Genomic DNA, 16,826 nt, shown 5'->3' with positions numbered 1-16,826 from the left:
AGGAGTATATAAAATAAATCTGGCGAGAATAAAAATATTTTGGATAAAACAGAACTAGATAAGTGTAAACAATATACTAAATATAACTTGCCTATAATCTCAATTAAAACTTCCACACAATTTGATTAAAATAATTATTTGAAAATGCTTCACTGCATGAAATAACGCTGACATATTCGAGAATTAAAATATGTCTTAAGTAAATATTAGAATTCCAAGATTTTTAGATGTAGCCCTTTTTAGCTCACCAGTTTTTATAAGTACTGTCAATTCGTTAGGAGTATAAGTCTGTCCAACGGGAGAATCCCCCTGACAGTGACAGTTTTGTCTGTCATTTTAATTCAGGCATCTTCTCTGTCTCGTTGAACAGACTTTAGATTAAAACTTTCTAAAATCTACACGAATTTTATTTACAACAAATGTCACTGCATAGAGGACATCAAAAATTGTTTTAACAATATATACCTACGTATATGATTTTTAAAATAGGGTTATCAAAAACGTCAAAACGCGGCTAAGGTCTAATAGACGAGCTAAAAAGAGTTCTTTGGGTTAATTTTCTAATATGTGCATGTATTAAAAATTCCACCTATTTTTGAAAAAAAAACATTTTACATATACAGACAGAAATAAATATTTGTTAATTTATGCAGTACTAGAGATATAAATAGAATTTAAATAATTTAAAAATAAAATAGGAAAATATACAGCTTATTGGTTTTTTTAATCATCAAAAATAATGAGCTTAAACATAATAATTATATTTTTCGTCATAAACAGTGATGCTGGTGCTATTCGATTTATTGTCATATACATAAGTTAATTACACTATAAATTTCTCTCTATTAAATTTGAATATTATATCGTGTTTTATTTAATTTAGTATTTTTTACCGGATGGAACCGTTTTAACGTATTGAAAGACAATACAGCATACTACAAACCATAAAAATGTATTACTATAAAATACACTACTCTCTAATATGAGATATAAAAAATAAAACCCATTCTCAATATTATAAGTACCTTATTCAAAATTATAACGGTCCTGTAACAGAAATAAAAATTTTGACATTACATTTTGAGCACCTTGTACAGTTTACTATTACGATATCTATATATATGTAAAATGCTAATGTTTATCTATGTCGTCTCTACTGAAGTAACGACTAGCTCTAGAAAGTTGTTTTTTTGCTAAAAGTTAGCTAATTGGCTCTTCTAGAAACTGTCGTCGCCGGATTTTTTTATTTAATTAAAAAAATAAATAAAAAGTTTTTTTTTCTGATGTCGTGGCGGATGCGCCAGGCTTCAACTAGTTTATAATAAAGTATGAATCAATCTTAGTAAACACATTATATAATTTCGTTGATGAAATAATTTGGTTTTTGGAGTAGTTCTAGATTTAATATATTTTTTTAAAAAAATGCTGCAACACATTTATTTTATCATTTATTTTCTCTGGAACTGAAAAATAAATGGAATAATAACCTAGCATTATGTAAAGTGATCAAGAAAAAAATATAATATACCAATATTCCGTTTATAAAATATTACCCTCATCCACCCAAACTTGTTTGAAACACCCTGTAATATTTTCCTGAAATATGTCCTACAATGTAGCTCTGCAATTAAACGAAATTTCTATGATTTGTTATAGCACCCAGTGATATCCAACAAACTGTTACAGGACACTGTATTTGACTCAATGATGCTCATATATTAAGATTAGATTTTAATTATTACGCAAAAAATATTGTTTACATAAATCGAAAACACGCAATATATTTATTTTTTAAAATAGACTTTTGATCAACATATAAATATGAATAACTATCCACCGTGTACTGCAAACCGTATACTTTATTTTTCTATACTTTATAACAAACTGTATATATAATATGTTTCTTTTAAACATTTACTATATGTGTATAGTTGGATGTATGGACGAAATTTCAGTGGAGTGCAGAAAAAAAAAATGTATACAATGCCAACTGTAGACTTGTTAAATAATCGTTGCATAAAAAATAATTAACTCAGTCTTTATTTTTTTATTGTTTATTTTAGAAACGTTAAAACATGCACTTGCTCATCTGCTTAAGATTTTGCAAAAACATCACAACACCTGAGAAATAATAACACACTCACGCTCGACTTGCCTGGACGTTGAATATGCTTCTGTCTCCATTTTACTTTATACAATGAAAAATTATTATTCTCTTGTCTCGACTTCTAGCTAAGTACTAGTAGATATATTTAATAAATTACAATAGTAAATAATTTTTCATGGTAAATAAGGGGTAGTTAAAACAAACATATAGGTACATTTGGAAATATTAATCTTAGGGTGTAATACGGGTATATAATAATCTCTAAGCAGATATTTGATTTTGATGCCTTAACAGTATTTCAAAAAAAATCTATATGTCAAAATACAATTATTTTATCGCATTTATAGTTCGCAGTAATGCAAAAAAATAAGAATTTAATTAATTCACAGATGTTTCTAACCCAACCCAATAAACTACGAAACAAAAATAGTTTAACTTAAATATACAAAAAAATCTGGATTACAAATAAACCAGCGCTATTAAAAATGTTTTAAAAAAAGGCACTTAAAAAGTCAATTGGTCCGTTTTTTATAAACTCTTTGACACTGATAATATAGGCACCCGTTTACACACTAATCTGCTGTCCTCGTCAAACGGAGGCAGTCTATCTAACAGGAATTTAGATAGGAGACCATAATATTAAGCCAAAAAACACAGCCCACATTAGTACAATCCAATGAACAGTATAAATCGGATTCTCACCGTCAGTGATCTTTCTTGCTACGAATTTCAAACTTTCATCAAGTAATACTACTGGAATAGAGAATTTCATTACTGTTATCCACTCTTCGAAAGTCAGTGGACACACTTGGAATACAACCTGGAAAATAGCTCGGTTAAATTATATCGATAGATAAACCTTACAGATCAAAATGAAGGTACCAAAGATATACAAACCAAATGTAAACAAAAAAATGCTAGGTTGCCACTTATTTATTAAAAAAGTTTATTGAGGAAGATCGGATACTATGATTATATTATAATATAGTATTTCATTAAATTATAAAGATGCTTTCGCCAATTTTTTTTAGAAAGGCATAATTTTTTATCTATTGATTTACAGTGTTTATTTGTTTCTGTTTAAAACTGTAAATAAATGAGCAATTTGTTCACATTTTGCTTGTATATGTTGTGTAAAAACAAATCAATGCACGTGGGTATATGTCTTATACAAGTCTATGAAGCTTACAGTTACATTTTATCAAAATGATTAAACTAAAATATATTATTAAAAAACACTTACTGACAGTACATCAATGTAAAGAATAACAAAATGAAGTGTGAAGGAAAGAGCCATAGAACCAATCAACCACAAGTTAGACCATGGGGGCATAGCAACGAGAGACTGGTTTTCTGACAAGCTATAATAAATAAAATAAAATTATAGACTTAAACAAAGATGTAAAGTTTTAAAAAAACTTAATTTATGTTACATTATTACCTGTTCATGGCGTTTAACATTTCAATTGTAACCAATACAGACAAAGCCATAGTCATTGGATGAGGATCATTGAATACTTTACAGTCGATTCCCTTAAATTCACCAGAAGCCACAGAGCATTGCAAGTGATGAGTCTAATAACACAAATTCGTATTATATTCTCCAAAATTACATTAAAAAATAATTCCCTACCAATTGATAGTAACTCATTTGAGGTCCCTCGGCTGAACTCATAAACCACCAGGCGGCAGCACCAACAGTGGCAGCACCTACGTATCCACCAATAGCCAAGTACCTGAAGAACAACCATCCAGAAATAAGAGATTCATCAGCTTTACGGGGTGGTTTATCCATAATATCCAAATCTGGAGGGTTGAAACCGAGGGCGGTGGCGGGGAGACCGTCAGTTACCAAGTTGACCCACAAAAGTTGAACAGGAATCAAAGCTTCTGGAAGACCAAGAGCGGCAGTCAAGAAAATTGATACTACCTCGCCGATGTTGGAGGAAATCAAATAACGGATAAACTGTTTCATGTTGTTGTAGATGGCACGACCTTCTTCAACGGCGGCAACAATACTTGAGAAGTTATCATCGGCAAGTACCATCTCGGCCGCCGATTTAGCCACGGCTGTACCAGAACCCATCGCAATACCAATTTCAGCTTTTTTCAAGGCAGGGGCATCATTTACACCATCACCAGTCTGTAATTGTAAAATCAATATAAACGAGAAATCACAATTATTGTTATGACACTTACCATAGCAGAAATTTCATTCATACTTTGAAGGTATTCAACAATCTTGGATTTATGAGCAGGTTCTACACGGGAGAAGAGACGAGATCGTGCGCAAGCAGCTTTCTGTTCTGCAGGAGATAAGTCATCAAATTCGCGACCTGAGTATGATTTTCCTGTGGTGTCTTCATCTTCGCCAAAGACTCCAATACGCCTGCAAATGGCTTCAGCAGTAGCTTTGTTATCACCAGTAATGACAATAACACGGATACCGGCAGCACGGCATCTTACAATAGCGTCAGTAACTTCTTTACGTGGGGGATCTAACATACCAACAACGCCAACAAAAGTAAGATTTACTTCATATGTGTAAAATTTAGTTGAGTCTCCAAGATCCATCTCCTCTGGTTTTATTGGGGAATCAGCAGTAGCTAAAGCCAAACATCTAAGAGTATCACGTCCACAGCCGTAAGCTTTGGTAACCTCAAGAATACGGTTTTTAATGCTGCTAGTCAGAGGAACTTTCTGTTGACCAACACGTACGTGTGTACACCTATCCAAAACACCTTCAGGGGCACCTTTAACAAATAATTTGGGTCCGTTACCAATACGAGAGGGTTTCAGAGGTACACAATAAGAAGACATAGATTTACGATCACGGGAGAATTCTAAAGTAAATTCTTTCTTCCATTTGGATTCAATGTCTTGTCTCACGCAAATAGCAGCTTGGCGCCTGTCTCCGCTCTTAGAAACATTGAAAGGGTTCATTTTTTCGGCCAATACGATTAAAGCAGTCTCAGTTGCTTCACCGACTTTTTCAAAGCATTGTTTAAATTCGTTGAAATCTATAGCAGAATCATTGCACATGATGCAAATAGTACCAATTTCTTGCAAAGTGTCAAATTCTGAGCATTTAACTTTGCCTCCTCGGAGGAATACTTCACCAATAGGTTCATACGTAGAACCAGTAATTTCGAATTCATGAATGCTGCTGTCGTTACCTTCAATTTTATCGAATATGAACATGCGCGAAACGGACATTTGATTTGTAGTTAATGTTCCAGTCTTGTCAGAGCAAATTACTGAAGTACAACCTAAAGTTTCTACTGAAGGTAGAGATCTTACAATGGCATTTTTCTTAGCCATACGACGAGTACCTAAAGCTAAACAAGTCGTAATGACGGCAGGTAAACCTTCAGGAATGGCAGCTACGGCCAAAGCGACGGCAATCTTAAAATAGTAAACGGCACCCTTAATCCAGGAACCGCCATGAGCGGGGTCGTTGAAGTGACCAATATTGATAGCCCAGACAGCTACACAGATGACAGAGATGACCTTAGACAATTGTTCACCGAATTCGTCCAATTTTTGTTGAAGAGGAGTCTTAATTTCTTCAGTTTCTGACATTTCAGTTCTGATTTTACCAATAGCAGTGGCCAAACCAGTTCCGATTACGATTCCACGAGCTTTACCAGCAGCTACGTTGGTACCAGAGAAAAGAATATTTTTTTTGTCTTGATTGACAGCACGGGGGTCAGGTACGGGGTCGGTGTGTTTGATGACAGAAACAGATTCACCAGTCAAAATTGATTGATCGATTCTCAAGGTGGTTGAAAAGATCTTAATGATACGAATATCAGCGGGGATTTTGTCACCGACAGATACTTCAACAATATCACCTGGTACAATTTCTTTCGCCCTAATTTTTTGAACACCAGGTTTGTCTCCTCTGATAACTTTACCCATTTCAGGTTCATATTCTTTAAGAGCTTCAATGGCAGATTCGGCATTTCGTTCCTATAAACATAAAAAAACCGGAATCAATACAATGTTTTCATCGCTTAACGGGACAAACTTACTTGCCAAACACCTACAACTGCGTTTGCTATAAGAATAAGAAGAATTACAAAAGGTTCTACAAAAGCTGTGAAAGCTCCATCGTGTTCTTCAAATAAGGCTAATACCTAAAACAAAGAGAAAAAAACAAAATTAAAAACTTATATAAGTTAAAAAAAATCTTAAATATAAAATTTAAATATTTTCGTTTTATGATTAATACTAAAAGCTGCAACTCAAACCACATCAAAGAACTTTAATCCTCTATGTCGATGCAGATACCAGAAAAACCGTACAGTCAATAAAGCTCTTTATATTACCCCAGCCTATTAGTGACGCCATATGTGTTCCGCCATACACATGAACCATGTATGTAAAAGGATGCCTCGGCATTTAATATGAGGTTAAAAATATGCGACAATTTTAAGTCTAGTTAAATCCGCTAACCAGTGCTACTGTTGAATAAATGTTTGAAGAAAAATTTTATTTAAAGATTATATTAATTAATTTAATAATATAATAATAATAGCTCCCGTATATAGCGTTTAACGCCTTGGGAGTAGCAAGGTACAGCTTGCTATACTAGAGCCGTTCGGTATACAAGGAAGGTAATGTGGCTAGCACTACGCTTCAACCGCCTATTATTACCTCAGGATTGTGAATCCCAAGTACCCATTTAAGGCTGAGTCGACCTAGGTACCCAAACTATTTTTATTTTAATAAAAAGAGTCGGCTGATGAAATGCCGGGTGTGGGAATCGAACCCACACCTTGAGATTGGTAGACGAGAGCCTGTACCTCTAGGCCACCGGGCACCACAATGATAGTATTAATTAATTTAATAAGAATCAATTTTTTTATTTATTTATATCAAGGGTTAATAAATGTTCTATGAAGTAGATCGATTTAGGCCCAGTTAAACTGAAAATAGACATCAGTTAAATGTTCTCCTTCACAAAGGTGTTTACATTATTTTCGAAAAAACAATTGGACTGACTGAAACCTTTAGTGTATTTTAATATTACATCGCATACAACTGCACAAACAGAAATTGTACTACTGCCAAATTATTTTCAATTATGAAGAATTATGAAAGTTTCAAAAAGCTCTAAAGTTTAATTTGTTACAGACTGATTTACATTTTTAATTTTGCTTTCTTGGAAATCAAACTCTCGATCTAAAATTGAAATATTTCTATTTTAAATATAGCTACTTTACTTTTAACAAATTCAAATTATTATGCATGTCTATATATTTATACGTGTTTTATTATGAGTTGGCAGTGTAAAAATTTAAAACAATCCAAAAATTAAAAAACAAACCCAAAATTAAAAACGATACTGAAGAAAATTAAAATGATGCAAAAAATATTATTATTTAACATAACGTGACAATTGTAAACATTACTACAGTAGCAAACCGAGTCTAATTTGATTGCTTCCTTTCAAAAATAGTCATGAAATAATTATTACTGACCACTATTACGTAGAAATAAACGCTTAGCGAGGAATATACTCTTGAATTGAAACAGACTTGCATGCATATCACGTTAACACTACAATTAACACTGCGATTAAACATAATTTGTGTTCAAATGACATTATCTCTTGAAATTTACGATATACATGGAGTTTAATTTAATATTTAATAAACTACCTAACAGAAACATACATGTAATATAATTAATATCTATTTATAATCTTTGTCTAACTAGTCGGGTAAAAAGAATCAATTGCTTTTACACAAAGTAAATAAAAATGGTTTTGCTTTTTCGCTTACTTATTTCTTTTACTAATGTTATAACAACTTAGACTAATTACTCTAAGCTTAACATTATATACTACTAAAATCAAGAAGGAAATGTTCAAAAATAATTAAAAGACGCCTAGTTTTTCAGACTCAAAATAAGAAAAAAATAAATAACACTTTTAAAACGTTCCTGTTAAGTTATAATTACATTAAGAATGGTATAAATACAATAATTACATGTTTAATACTTGATTAGGAATTACAATGTCTCAATTAAATTGTCAGAATAAAAGATTTACCGAGGTTCTGTCAAGGTTATTAAATTTCAAACCGAAAATTGTATGGATTATTATATTATAACTAATTACTCCTTAGTGTCGCACAAATAAAAGTTATAACTAATTACTCCTTAGTGTCGCACAAATAAAAAAAAATGCATTGCATATGATTTACCAAGTTATTTGTAAATCATATACAGGGTCCGGCAATAGTGCGTCGGGCATCTGCAGCTCCTAGAATAAAAAACTTGAGAATTTTGTTTAAGTGCAAACCTAAAGTATGTACCAGGATGTATTTCAGGAAAATATTTTAACTTCTATAGGGTGGCTCAAAAAACTGTGAGTGTACCTGGATGATTTTTTTTAAATGAAACACCCTGTATTATTGCATTTTGGCTTCCGTTCAGATCACTTTACATAACCCTAAGATATGAATAAATATATTTCGATAGTTTCAGAGATATTAAAAAATAAATCTGTAAAATATATTTTTCAGCCCTTCTTAAAAATTATTAAAAAATACAAGAACTGTTCTGGAAATCAAAACTATATGAGGTATTTAGTATAGACGGTCTGTTCTTACTTTGCTATAAATATGGTAATCGTAAATCATACAGGATGTTCAATATTCAACGCCAAACTTTCTAAAATATAAAATAATTTTTCTTTGTTTTTTTAAATGGAACACCCTGTATATTATTTTTTTATTAAATGGAGAGTTTAAAGATGAACATTTTTTGTATTTAGAGTATTTCAAAATTTTTAACGGTTTCGCAGATACACGCAGTATTATTTCATATGGCGCTTTCAATGGTAAAATACGAGAGAAAAATCATTGGGTGGCTTTGATAACAATTTACTGTGGAAAATGCCATATGAAATATAAAACCGCAAATATCTGCGAAACCGTTAAAAATTTTGAAATACTCTAAATACAAAGAATGTTCATTTTTATTCTCCATCTATTGAAAAAATAATATACAGGGTGTTCATTAAAAAACGAAGAAAATTTATTTTATATTTTAGAAAGTTTGGCGTAGAATTTTGAACATCCTGTATAATTTAAGATTTTCATATTTATAGCAAAAGTAATTACAGACCATCTAAAGTAAATACTTAGTATAGTTTTGATTTCAGACAGTTCTTGTATTTCTAATATTTTTTTTTATAAGAAGGGCTGAAAATATATATTTTGATTTAATATTTAATATCTCTGAACCTATCGAAATGTATTTATTCATATCTTAGGTTATATAAAGTGATCTGAAGGAAGCCAAAATGCAATAATATACAGGGTGTTCCATTTAAAAAATCATCCAGGTCCACTCACACTGAGCCACCCTATAGAGAAGTTAAAATATTTTCCTGAAATACATCCTGGTACATACTTTAGATTTGCACTTAAACAAAATTGTCAAGTTTTTTATTCTGGGGGCTACAGATGCCCGACGCACTATTGCCGGACCCTGTATGTATTCAAAAAATAATATTTTAAATAGATTAGTTAATGAGAATTATTTTCAAACCACAAACAATAGTTCTTTAGTCCAGTATTTTAATATTGATGATTTAATACAATATAAAAGAATTACAAAAATATACAGTATGTACCCGGATTGTCTTTACAAGAGGAAAAACTTTTTTATTATTGACATTTTGAGAAAAATGCTTTCTTCATATTTTTTTTTTAATTTTCTCTACAACGGTAAAAATTTCAAAAAGTATAAACGGGATTAAATATTTTAGAACAAACAAATATTTTATGAAGAATGCATTTTTCTCAAAATCACAATAAAAAAGTTTTTCCTCTTGTAAAGACAATTCGGAGATATATGTATAGGTAAAATATTTAAATATTAGTATACTACATAAATATAATTTTCCGGCTAGATTTCTGAAAAATAACTCTAACTTAAAAAAATTGTTTTGAATTTTCACTACAATTTATAAAAAAAATCGCTCCTAATACATCCTATATTTAAAAATTTGCCAATAAAGTTCTCTATAACTGATATAAATTAATACATAGAAAGAATGGCGAATGTATCGCTAGGACCGTATCGTCGCTATGTATGCTAGTGATCCACGAAACTCTGCAAACATCTGAATGACAAAATATTGTTAAATAATAAACACAGTGCAAACAATGTTTATATTAAGTAATGCATATACACATGCGGCGTGTTTATTTCAGACAAACGTAGCAAGAACTCGGCAACGACTGGATTCATGCTCCGACGCTGTGTCAAATTTATCCCCTCTGATAAAAGAGATGCAACAGTTACATTATTTTCTAAACAAAACACAGAATTAGTTTGAAATTTAATAAGTGTTAAAATTTGTTTTTTGCCAATAATACTTTTGCTTGGTTTATATATAGGTTCGTTCCAACACAGCAGAAAATCAATATCGTGTATGGTAACACTTCTGCGCAGTGGGAATCGTTTAGCGAATGATAACTTTTGCGTTCCACCTAGAGGTGGAACGCTAATCGTTAAGTAAACTGATTGTGGAACGGTAATTTCGATACTAGCCAAAAAAAAAGAATCAAAAGAACTGACCTGCGTATTAAGTATTGGTGTCAGCTGATTTTTTAAATTATTTTTGGCTATTTCTATGTTTAATTTGCTGATATATCAAGTTTTATTTGGTATTTATCCTTTGTATGCATATTTTAAATAAATATTTCTATATTTTTGTATTAAATATGATGAGTGACACAACAGTGTTGCCAACTTACTGAAATAAAATTTCCCACGAAGACGGTCAAAATTTCCCGTTTTTTCTAAAAGTTCCCACGAGTTCTCAAATTCCATATAGTGCCGTCAACACAATACATATATTATGTTTTTTACGGTTAGGTAACTAACCTTAGGTTAACTAATCTTTGTTGTTACAACGGCAAATTTAAAACACTAATTCACCACAATACACTAAAACACTTTACTTTCTTGCACTGGACGTGCGTAACTTTTCGTTAACCGTGTTAGCCTCATCAGCGGATGATTAAAGTTAGTAAAGTTTTTTGTTGTAATGTGGTGAATTAAAAGTTGGTGAATGTGGTGAATTAAAAGAAACTTTTATTTTGCTATTATTTTTTTAACTGAAAATTTAACAAATTTTGAAATAAATTTCGAAATATACTTTTCAATTTTTTTTTACAAAAAAATAATCATAGGCATTTAAAATTTACCATGTATTCGAAAGAGGGGGTATAAGAATAATGTCTGATGCCAACCGAAAATGTATATGTAATAATATTGAATTTACTCACTTTGCTGCGAAACTATTTTTTTTACGAATAATACATGAATCTAGAATTTCCCACAAATAGGGCATTTTGGATTAAAATTTCCCTTTTCCCTCTGGACCTCGAAATTTCTCACGAATCGGGAAACTTCCTACGAGTTGGCATCACTGGGTGTCAAAGAGGACAGTGATATAGAGTCTGTGTATATTAGTGATGGGATTACTCGAGCGAAATTTCGTATGTGAAAAGGATGCATATGAAAGCATCAGAGTTAATAAATGTAAAGATAGTATGAACAGAGTCAACGGTCCAATTCCTTCAAGTTCTTTGTTCCTACTACTCTAGTGGCGGAAATTAACTGTTACGCTCAGTGGGCTCTGACTCGGTTGGCTAGATTTTGCCACGCCCACTCGGTACCTACTGGGCGAGTATATAAACGCTCAACTGCTCAACTTGTAGATTGTACTTTAGTTTATAATCATCTGCTAATGATGCTAACATGGTTAGCGAAACGCGCGTCCAGTGTAAAAGTAAAAGTGTTTTGGTGTATTGTGGTGATTTAGTGTAATTTTATTTTGCTGTCCAAGTCGACACATGCGTACAAATCTGATCCCGGCAATCCCAATTACCGTTCTAAAATTGTACAAATTTGTGTGTGTTGGAACGAAGCTAATATAACGCAGAACTCCCTGCAATACTTTAGCATTCTTCTCCTGTTATAAGTCACAAATATTTAGAACTGGACGACCTGTATATTTTTTAACGCTTTGTATATAGTAAAACGGGAAAGTAAAATAAATTATATTAGCGTATGACGACGGCAAAATAGCAAGCAGTGTTTTCCGCATGTAAATCAGGGTTTTTACACTAATTCAGTCGGGTACATCTTTTTATAAAACGATGTAAACTGACGAATAATTTAAACAGAAAAATGAATGCTGTTGGCAATTGCAAGTTATTCTCAAAATACCCACGGCAATACACACTCACCGGCACGAAAGACGGGCACGTTAAAATTTTCATTTATCTTAAAGTTTAATATAGTTTGTTCTAGTGGGCCGATTTTGATGATTTTTTAAGCAATATGTAGCTAAATTATTTGACTTTTTAGTATCTCTTTCCAAATTAAAAATTAAAATTCCCATCTGTCAATTACACGAGGATAAACAAAGAGTTGATATTTTGGTGAAAGTTTGAAACACCCTGTCTGTGGAATATGGTTAGACAACAAAAAATTTAAAAATAATTTTATCATCCAGGTATATCTTTCTTGATAGTTTGTTTTTGGTTCTCAATAGCTTTATTTTTTTGGAGATTCGCTTTCGAAGAAAACACTAACTAAAACTAACTAGGCCTTTGCTTCTGGTCCTAGTAATAAACTAAAAGAATGTAATTCACTGACCTTTATCAAGTCATCAAGTGTGAACTCTGAAAACACTGAAAACTCTAAGAACTCTGAGTTGACACTCGATAACGGTCAGTGATACTTCTGACCGAAAGGTTGTGTAAGCAAAATAAATAAAGACAAGGTAAGTCCAAAGACAAAGGAATAAATAAAGACAAGAGCAATTCATTATAAATGTGAAAAGCTGGCAAAAGGCGGTTTCTAAGCGATAAACTTACAATAAGTCGATCGTCTCCTCATACGAAGGTTCCTGGACGTATAGCATATGAACTTGTCTTGAGGAAGCGACTGCACTGTACTTCGTGTACACCTAAATCTGTTAGCGACATAATTTTGATATCTATCAGGTTCAGTTAAAGGAACTATAGCGAATCAGTCCCCCAGAAGTAATGCCGAAAGGTAGTTCCTTGTGGAGATACTCAAAGCGGTTTGTGGAGGTTTTTTTAGTCCGTAAGGTACATCAACAGCTGCATATTTTTTCCACCACAAAAAAAAACTATAGCGAATGCAACTTCTGGACTTAAAACTATCTCTACTACATAGAGTAACTGCTCAAAGTGCCAATCAACAGACCTATTTCTGTTGCCTTTGCTTTGGGTCCCAGGTCTGTCGACTGGGACCCAAATAGCATGGTTTTAATGTAAAAATTACGAAAAAAATGTTAGTGTCTTCTCTACAAGCGAATATCTTCAACAAAAATAAATCGATTGAGATGAATCACAAAACAAACTATCGAGAAAAGATGTACCTGGATGATAAAATTATTTTTCATTGACTTACTTTGTTAACATATTCCAGAGAGTGTTTCAAACTTTCAACAAAATATCAACATTTTGTTATCCCTCCTATAATTGACAGACGGGAACTTCTAGAAAATATATTGACAATATAATGACAATATATGACTTATAATTGACAGACAGGAAATCTAGAAAGAGATACCAAAAAGTCAAATAATTTAGCTACAGATTGCTTAAAAAATCATCAAAATCGGCCCACTAGAACAAAATACGTTGCAAAATCCAGGTGTTTAATAATCCAAATAAACGAACGATTTATGAATTAAGCGTTTAATGAAGTATAAAAATAAGCACTCTTATACGCAAAAAATGTAATATTCCTAAGCAGGTCAAAATCCGATAATACTTTAATTATGACTCAAAATAATAATGAATCTACTATATTGGGAGACTATTATTGGGCATTAGTGTTTAATATAACAAACTGAAATATTTATTATTAATCTGAGCTTTTATTCCAATTCAAAATTAATTATTTTGTCCGTATTTAGACACAGTAACCAAAATTCTAAAAGCTTAGTTTACCTTCAAGTGAGGCTTACAATGTTAGTCCCAGTAATTTCAGAAAGCATCCCTTAAAATGTGTATAGATCAAATGGGATTCTACTTTAATTATACTAGACTTTAGCAGTAAGTTCAAACTGGGTTTCAACACACACCTTTTGATATCAGCATGGCAAAATTACAAGATTTTAATGAAATATATATATGATTACATTTTGTCTTAGCTTAATTTTATTATTCTTTTACAGTGGATCAGTCTAAAAATAGCCCCTTAAGAGTAATCAGCTATAAAATTATTAATAATTTAATCAAAAATGATAAGATTATAAATTTAACACTAACGTATATTGTGAAAGTGCGTTGTTCTAGAAATGATTGCAATAACTAGACAGACAAAATAATGTCATTCTCCAAAAGTACATTTAGGATAAAAAATTAGATTAATAACTGATATCAATAATAAGAAAAATATTAAAATCCCTAATCATAACAAATCATCTGGAAATATCTAATTATCAAGAACTATAGTAAAAAATAGATTGATAAATACATGTTACATTAAAATATTTTTTTAATAATTAATTAATTGGCAATATAAGTCCAAGGTGTTGCCAAAAAAACAAATCAGTGTCAAGGTCCAAAGCAATTTGGCCTGGATTAACACATAAAATTAACAAACATAATAACAAAAATACTTACAAAAGAAATAATAGCAGCTAATAATAAAATCTTGACTAGTAGATCATCAAACTGTTCTAAAACTAATTGCCATATAGACTTTCCTGTAAAATAATGAAAAATATGTAAATTAATATTGTCATATTATTTTATAGAACTGACATTTCGGGATGTGGCGTCATTGTTACCGATATATCTGTGCATATTTTATTCAAAAAGAACTCTTAATTACTACATCTTCTAGATACTCTTCATAACTATTATACACTAATATTAGAATTACTAGAAATATATGAATTGAAGGGTCGAGGTTAATAAGCGCCAATTTCTTAATTTTAGGATTTAGATTAGGTCTAACTGGTCCCTACAAAATGTATAAACTTTGCAGGGTAATAAATTGTTAAATCCTATGGTATATGCCTAGTAAAATTCTAGAATACATGGAAAGAACCTGATAACCACCAGCCATCCAGTGCTTTCCTGTAAAGTTAGTAAAATGGGGCTTATCATGTTGATGGCCCCACACTGGGCTTTCAATTAATTGATGCCTTTATTGATTTGTGCTTTCATCTATTCATCGGTCTGCAATAATAATGATCATTAAATCGCGGTACTAATACGAGTGTTGTCTTTTATAGTTTGCCTGTCAACATACAGGGTGTCCCAGGCTGAGCGTGCATTAGAAGTTTCTAGAGAACCACAATATCTAGATTGGAGATTTTTTGCACATCATAGTTTCATAACGAGATCTATCGATTAAAAATATTTTCAATATGGTGGCACTTCCGAAAATACTTGAAGTTGACAGCAACTTTCTTATTTTAAATGGGTACCCCTATTTTTTATTACATACTTAAATTAGCTGTAAAATTCTATGAATATTGATATAAAACACTATATACCTAACATTAACCGTTTTTGAGAAAAAAAATATTTAAAATTTTTGGACGAAAAAAAATACCTGTCAAAAAAATTTATATAGCCTAAAAGTCAAATTTAGTGATTACCACAGCCACTGTGACATAAAGAGAAGACATGTGGCTATCTATTTCAAAAATTAAATTGTTCAAATGTCATATAATAATGGCGCTAGCTGTTAAAAATTATCTTAAATCATTTTTTTCAAATTTGACCCACTTTATTTATTTCACTAATAAAAAGGTTTTTCAATTCGTTACTTTTTAGCTATACATGTTCCTATACCTAAAATAAATCGTTTTAAGGCAAATTAACTGCTTCATTTAGTTAAATTAATGCCAAAGTTAAAAGCGGATCATGTAGCAACAATTCAAACAACTGTTACTGCAGTAATTGCTGAGTTTCGAAAAACCTACCCTCAACAACGAATGATCCTCCACTAAGACAATGCAAGTTCCCAAACAGCTCGAAAAACAATTGAGTTTTTAAAACAAGAAAACATCGAATGGTTGGACCACAAGAAAACATCGAATTGTTGGACCAACCTCCATACAGTCCCGACCTAAGTCCTAACGACTTTTTTTGCTTTTCTCATCTAAAAATGAAGAACGAACTGCGTGATCAAAGTTTCCAGTCCCCAGAAATGCCAGTCCGCGCCTTCAAAAACGCAAGTTTGAATTGAAGGCGAGTGGAATCACTGCTTTCAGAATTGGTTCCAACAAATGCAAAAATGCATTTCTCTTTGTGGAGAATACTTTGAAAAATAATAGCGTTTAAAAGTTATCTACTGTTTTTTTTGCTACTTCTAAGTATATGCAAATTATAAAAGACAAAACTCGTAAAAGTTCAGCCAGGCCAATCGTTTGACCTTTATCTACAACTTGAAATCTTGAAACATAAGCCTCTAAATCGATAAACCATAGCCGGGCGAATCCGAAGGGAACCCCTCAAACAAAATTAGACCATTTTACGAGGTGGCTGTCACAAGACCGCTCTAGATAAAATGCCTCTCTCAAAGGCTTAAAGAGAAAAGGGTACACAGCTGATGTAGGGCGCAATATAGAAAGTACTGTTCCGGAAACGGTGAAGTATCTCGACAGCTAGATTTATCTTTATTGTGGGAAAGC

General features: G+C 31.8%; 1 protein-coding gene across 4 annotated transcripts in view; it reads right to left on the bottom strand.

The window, feature by feature from the left end:
* LOC115879879 (calcium-transporting ATPase sarcoplasmic/endoplasmic reticulum type) overlaps positions 1 to 16,826 on the bottom strand; it is a 42,263-nt gene that overhangs the window by 3,229 nt on the left and 22,208 nt on the right. For 2 of the 4 annotated variants that reach the window (XM_030896921.1, XM_030896932.1), the window contains exons 4-10: positions 14,803 to 14,885; positions 6,142 to 6,246; positions 4,307 to 6,079; positions 3,741 to 4,250; positions 3,549 to 3,682; positions 3,351 to 3,468; positions 2,810 to 2,927 (exon numbers count right to left, since the gene is read on the bottom strand). In XM_030896921.1, the coding sequence (XP_030752781.1) occupies positions 2,810 to 2,927; positions 3,351 to 3,468; positions 3,549 to 3,682; positions 3,741 to 4,250; positions 4,307 to 6,079; positions 6,142 to 6,246; positions 14,803 to 14,885 (2,841 nt within the window). Of the gene's footprint in view, positions 1 to 2,714; positions 2,928 to 3,350; positions 3,469 to 3,548; positions 3,683 to 3,740; positions 4,251 to 4,306; positions 6,080 to 6,141; positions 6,247 to 14,802; positions 14,886 to 16,826 lie in introns of those variants that run through there. The other 2 variants (XM_030896905.1, XM_030896912.1) reach the window with 2 other exon arrangements.

This window comes from Sitophilus oryzae, unplaced genomic scaffold (genome assembly GCF_002938485.1).
Source record: "Sitophilus oryzae breed Bouriz unplaced genomic scaffold, Soryzae_2.0 scaffold_1067_pilon_pilon, whole genome shotgun sequence".
Lineage (NCBI taxonomy): Eukaryota > Metazoa > Arthropoda > Insecta > Coleoptera > Curculionidae > Sitophilus > Sitophilus oryzae.
This window is presented reverse-complemented; position numbering and strand designations above follow the sequence as displayed.